We start from the raw sequence: 6,000 nt of genomic DNA, 5'->3' as shown, positions 1-6,000 counted from the left end.
AAGATTCGGCAAATATACAACAATGTGGTGATCTTAACAACCACCACACCAATGGATCGCGTGCATCTATTGGTCTGGTGGAAGCATGCATGCGGTACGCCTCCACATGCGGAAAGCAAAAGGAAACATGTGGAAGGAAGGCATGCGGATGATCGCGTTTGATCCATCGCTGCTCTCGCTCATTCACTTCTCCTGAACGATGCTGCCAAGACGTTTATTTGTTCATGCTGATGCACACAAAGCATCCATGGAAACCATGCCAGCATCATCACGCGCGACAATTCCGACAGCTGAGTGCGTAACCGTACTTTTCAGAAGCAGGCGCCCTGCCTGGACAACTCCTCAGCCTAGACAGGTCCTCAGTCTAGGCAATTCCCCTGCCTGACAATGGTCCTGCATCCAAGCGCAACTCCCGTTGATATAGAGTTGGCAGCACTAGGCAGGTCCCCTACCTGTCAGTGGTCCCGAATCCAGGCATGATTCTTGACGATGTAGAATAGGCAACATTCACATCATATCACTTGATGCCATGATTTCAGATCACGCTCATCTGCATCAACATCTAGACAACCAATCCGATGATTTCCTGCTCGAAGTCGTAAGGAAATGGGCGCCGGAGACAATATTTGGGCACTTTTATTTTCACATCTCACAAACACGTCTCATGTTGGCAGTAAATGTTGACATCAACTATAAAAGCATCTGGCACATCTTCACCCTCATCAGTGATCTCCAGTGGCTGCAAGCTTCAGGTTGCGTGCATTTGGCACATTTAGGCCCATTTAAATAAATTATATATATATAAATCATATACCAAGCGGTTCAACCAGCTTTCCGGCCGTTCAGCGGCTTTCTCGTCGCCAATGAGCCCCCATACGTCGACCTCTCGAGCCCCAGTTACCAGCACTTACTCCAGTGGTGGTGGGGATTCCACACGGTGGCTGAGGGATGGGAGGAACACCATCGACACAGAAGACACTGCACCACACTGTAGTCTACGGTAAGTCACTACTGCGAATGGCACGCGGCCTGGGTCACCTCAAGCGACGTTAGTGGTTGCAACGCCACTGCGGTTCTACGTTAGTGGCTGCGGATGGGCGCTACCGATTACATGTGCGATCACGGGTGCGTGACCAGGAAACCGCCACTCCCGACGCCGTGTCCAGCACGGGCGGGGCAAGGCCGTTCTGTCGCGGCGAGACCGCGCGGCCAGCGAAGCTCAGCACGGCCAGCGGAGGTCAGTTCCGACCGCGGGCGCTCTCCAACCAGCGCACAGCGCGGGCTAGAACGGTCCACAGAGGGCAGGCGGCACTCCGAGACCCACCCCCTCTCGATCGTCCACAAACAACTGTCCGCGCCCACAGCCTCCGCGCGGCTACCTGAGCAGTCCTCGGCTGGCGGGCGCCCTGCAGATGTCGCCCGCGTCGCCCGCGCAGATGACGCCAGCGTCGCCGCCGTCCGTCGGCCGGCCGGGCGGCGTCGTTCTGTGCGCGGCGGTGCCGGCTACCAGTTGAAGTAACGCTTGTCGCAGCTGCGGGCCGAGCCGCACCAGCGCCGCTGCTCCAGCGGCGGGCACGGCTTGCCGCCGCGGCGCGCGTGGCGCGTCACCTGCCGCGTCCGCGTCATCTCGCCGATACCGCAGGCGCGCGAGCAGCGACCCCAGTCCGACCAGGGGCCCACTGAACAGTTGCGCGGCCCACCTGCAACCAGGCGCCAGTCAGCGAGCCGAGCAAGCGTTAGCGGAGCGGACAGTGGCAACGGAGGATGCGGCAGCGGCTGGGTTATCACTGATACCGGGTTATTGGCTTAGGCTAAGTCACTGTTTATACCTAGGTTCAGACCGTTTATGAAGTATCCACTCCGACAGACAGCCGCAAAATAAAAGCAACGCGCTAACACAAGGATCTATCAAAGCATTCTTAAGGCTTTAAATATTAAATAAGTCATCTTTAAACGTTTGGGTGGGGCTTTAGGTTAGTCACGAGGAGGCGGGGCTCGTCTTGATGCGAGGCGGGTGCGGCGCCGGAACTGACGTTTGCGTTTGAGGTGTTTGCGGCGGCGGCGGCGCGACTTGCGTCGCTTGTGGTGGTAGTGGCTGGTGATCTTCTCGATGATGGCCTGCCGGTCTCCGTTGCGCACCTTGACGCCGCTCAGCTCGTCGGCCCTGACCACCTTGAGACGCAGGCCGTCGATCTTGGTCGGCTCGCCGTCCGACCGCAGCGCCACCTGGGACAGACTGCCGTCGGCGTGCCGGGCGGCGGCGCCGGCCGGCGGCGGCCTGGCCGACTGGGTCGACAGCTGAATGCCCGGCAGCTGGACCGAGCGCTGCGTGGTGGTGACGATTTGCACCTTCTCCGGCGGCGCCGTGTCCACCGTGTACACCACCGTGTTGGACTGGTGGAATTCGTGCGCCAGCTTGTAGGACCGCACCTGCGGCAGGGACAGGGAGGTCTGGCTACGCTCCACCGACTGGCACACCCACGCTCAGACATGCTGGCGGCCAGGCGTGCCTGTGAGCGCATCCTCAGACAGTGACACGACATGACGCAAGTCGGCGTCTGAGAGTCCGGAAACACGCTGCGGAAGGCGCCGCACGCCAGCGGCAGGGCGGTGACTTCATACCGAGCGGGACGTCTTCCGTGGGCGCGGGGCGAGTCACCAATCGCATGGAATCATTGGCCGTGGGTGAGCGCCGCTCCCAGACGGGTACCGTCGCCTTGACGTGGCTGCGCTGGCTCGATCCCCGGGCTTAGATCAGCGCAATCTGCATTTTATCACTCTGTGTCACGGCCCGTGCGGTACTGGCTCGGCGGCCGAGGCGATCCCGCAGCGGCCAGCCGGACGCGTTCCGCAGCGGCGTGCGTGGGACTAGCCCACCTGCTCTGTGTCCGCCCAGACAGCTGCGGCCAGCCGGACGCGTTCCGCAGCGGCGTGCGTGGGACTAGCCCACCTGCTCTGTGTCCGCCCAGACAGCTGCGGCCAGCCGGACGCGTTCCGCAGCGGCGTGCGTGGGACCAGCCCACCTGCTCTGTGTCCGCCCAGACAGCTGCGGCCAGCCGGACGCGTTCCGCAGCGGCGTGCGTGGGACTAGCCCACCTGCTCTGTGTCCACCCAGACAGCTGCGGCCAGCCGGACGCGTTCCGCAGCGTGCGTGCGTGGGACTAGCCCGCCTGCTCTGTGTCCGCCCAGACAGCTGCGGCCAGCCGCGCTCCAGCGGCGTTGTGCCTCATGTCTTTGTTAACGTCATGCGCTCGATTGCATGGTTGGACATTGCCTGATGAAGCGTGATGTTACCCTATCATTTGAATGACTGTTGTATCCAGGGTCGTACCAGGGACTTCACAGTGGAAGGGGCACAACATTACATTTCGCTGAAAGGGAATGCGCACCGCGGGGTGCGCACCGCACCTATGCGCACCGCGGGGTGCGAAGTTCTTTGTTTGCTACAAAACAACGTTCCGTGATGATCTTTTTATGCTATGTGTCTTCTTAAAATATTTAACTGGCAGCATTTAGCCACGTACATTTTGGTACATATCGTAATTTGGTAAGGGGGAGGGAAGACGTGTTCCCAAGGTCTGTTATATGCGCACGTACCTTATTGTATAAGTTCGTGAAGGTTTTGATTTAAAGCCAGAAGGTTATTGCCGCTCATTGTTTTCGCTCTCATAGTGTGCGATTAATGAGCCCTTTGCACTCGAGATAGTTATTCCCGTCATCCGGGCGGCAATGCAGCGTTGCTACCTCGCTGTCGACCAGCCCTAGTGGCCATCGAATTGACCCTAATGACCGACCCACCCTAGGAACCATCCGGCAAATCTGATGATTTAGCTGAGACTCTAAAGACCTGACTGTCCCTGGTGATTTGATGTACCACGGTAACCTTGTCCCCACCCAGGTGGTCTGACTTACCTCGGTAACCACCTCTTGGCTGACCTCAGCGAACTGACTTACTCCGGTTACCACCTTTTGGCTGACCTCAGCGAACTGACTTACTCCGATGGCTTTACCGACCGAACCCAATCACCTCCCGACTGACCTAGGTCTCCCAACGACCTTGCACACCTCCTGACCGACCTCGGATGTCTCCTGGCCGACCCCGGTGGCCTCTCGACTAACCCTGAAGATGTGCAGGCTGGCCAGCGGCGGCAGCGCGTCGAGGTCGGGGTACTGGAAGCTGCTGGCCGGGTGGTCCGGCCGCCGGCTGGTGATCTGGTAGATGGGCTCGTGCGGCACCGACTCCCAGTTGGGCGAGGTGAACGCCAGGCCCTGGTCGGTGCCGGCATCCATCGGGAACAGCTGCCCGACACAGGTGCGGTCAGAACCGGCGACGGCGGGCTGCTGCGGGCGCTCCCCCACGGCCATGTCCGGCCACTCAAGGCGCGGACATTGGGAACAGCTGCCCGACACAGGTACGGTCAGCACCGGCGACGGCGGGCTACTGCAGGCGCTCCCCCACGGCCATGTCCGGCCACTCAAGGCGCGGACAGCGCGGCGTTAACACGGCCGGGGAGCGGCACGTCAGTCGGTGTCGGACGGCGTCGGCCGGGGAGGACGGAGGGCAGGTGCGGAGCCCTGCTCGGCTTCCGGCTAACGGAGGTCTCGTGATCTGTGGCTAGGAATTTCAGATTGGGTGCAGCCTGATATCACAGTCTTACGGGCTGCGATCTTTCAGCGTAGCGAACGAGGCACGAAATCGGTGCATAGCACACAGCCCGTAGAACAAACTTATGCCAGTCGTGACTTCCGGCCCGTCTCGTGCACCGCTCCCACATTGAACTACGGGGAGTGCCGGTTCCTTCCAACGGCCGTGAAGGCAGTGAGCGCTATTCGTGAGCTGGGAGAAGCACCACGTGGCATTCGCCGAGCACAGAGTTTACAATGAGCCCTGGTCGGCTCCAGCGCCGGGCAGCATGCACCGTTGGACTGCTCCAGCACCTTGCGCGATCGCGCGGGATATCCGCGACCGACTCGACCGCTTTCCGGCCGCGTGAATTATGCATCGGTCGCACCTCCAGGACAGCGTCGGCGCGATGCGACGATAGAAGCGACTCAATGAGCGGTGCTCCGTCGGAAACAGGGCCTCGATCGCGGCCGATCTAAAGCCGGCCGGGCCGCGCCGGGCCGACCAACCCCGCATAGCTGCATGCATGGCGGCCGCCACGTGCCGGCGAGCCAAGGCCGCCAACCGGGTCAGCGGCGGCCGTCCAAACACTGCCACCGGTCACTCCGCCTGGCTGGCCAGCTGCCGCGGGAGGGGGGACTGCCTGTCTGGGACTGGCCGCGATCGGGTCCCCGCCCACCTCGGCCTCGGCGCGCGCAGTCCGGCAAAGGTGCTCCGGCGGACCCCGCGGACAAGTGACCTCCAGACAGGCCAACCGCCCCTGCCGCCGGCCCCTGTCTCACCGCGTGAACAAGTGACCCTTAGATTCGGGCGGGCGGTGAGTTGCCTGACTAAGACCGCTCAATAATGCAGTTGGCATGATAGAGCTTAGCAGCGTTGAAATGGTCCCCACACTGACGGATTTGATCACATTAAAACAATCGCACGAAAACTGTGATCGCGCTGAAAGACTTCAATCCACCACTCGCAACCAAAGCATGGAGCCGACGGACCCCCACCCCCACCCTCCTTCTCTCCGCACGCCTAACTGCAGAGACGGGCTCGTGCGTACCTTGACATCCAGTGTGTCGATCCAGTGTCCGTCTTCGCAGAGCTCCAGGCTGTCGATGCCGATGAACCAGTCGGGAGACGGCACGATCTTAGAGATCATCGACACCTGAGGCACACATACACAGTATGGGTGCACGCGTGACTTTAGAAATACACACCCGTCGACATGGGAGGAATTCGTAACAGATGGAGCCATACAGCGCTTTGATGTCTCAAGCGAGGTGGTAAGCTGTCGGTCATGTTCGGATTCACACACGACCAGCGAAATCAACAACAGAGTCGATATTACTGAACCGAGGGAAACCGAGACGGGGCAGGCTTATGAA

General features: G+C 60.5%; 1 protein-coding gene across 1 annotated transcript in view; it reads right to left on the bottom strand.

Moving 5' to 3' along the window:
- Positions 1-620: 620 nt before the first annotated feature.
- LOC119110221 (spondin-2) overlaps positions 621-6,000 on the bottom strand; it is a 29,310-nt gene continuing 23,930 nt past the window's right edge. Inside the window, exons 3-6 of the mRNA XM_037233959.1 lie at positions 5,676-5,780; positions 4,120-4,299; positions 2,034-2,430; positions 621-1,700 (exon numbers count right to left, since the gene is read on the bottom strand). Of these exons, the coding sequence (XP_037089854.1) occupies positions 1,504-1,700; positions 2,034-2,430; positions 4,120-4,299; positions 5,676-5,780 (879 nt within the window). The 3' untranslated portion in view covers positions 621-1,503. The remainder of the gene's footprint in view (positions 1,701-2,033; positions 2,431-4,119; positions 4,300-5,675; positions 5,781-6,000) is intronic.

Source organism: Pollicipes pollicipes, unplaced genomic scaffold (assembly GCF_011947565.3).
Source record: "Pollicipes pollicipes isolate AB1234 unplaced genomic scaffold, Ppol_2.1 Scaffold_7231;HRSCAF=8579_pilon_pilon_pilon, whole genome shotgun sequence".
Taxonomy (NCBI): Eukaryota; Metazoa; Arthropoda; class Thecostraca; order Pollicipedomorpha; family Pollicipedidae; genus Pollicipes; species Pollicipes pollicipes.
The sequence above is the reverse complement of the archived record's forward strand: the minus strand, read 5'-3'. Positions and strand labels throughout refer to the sequence as shown.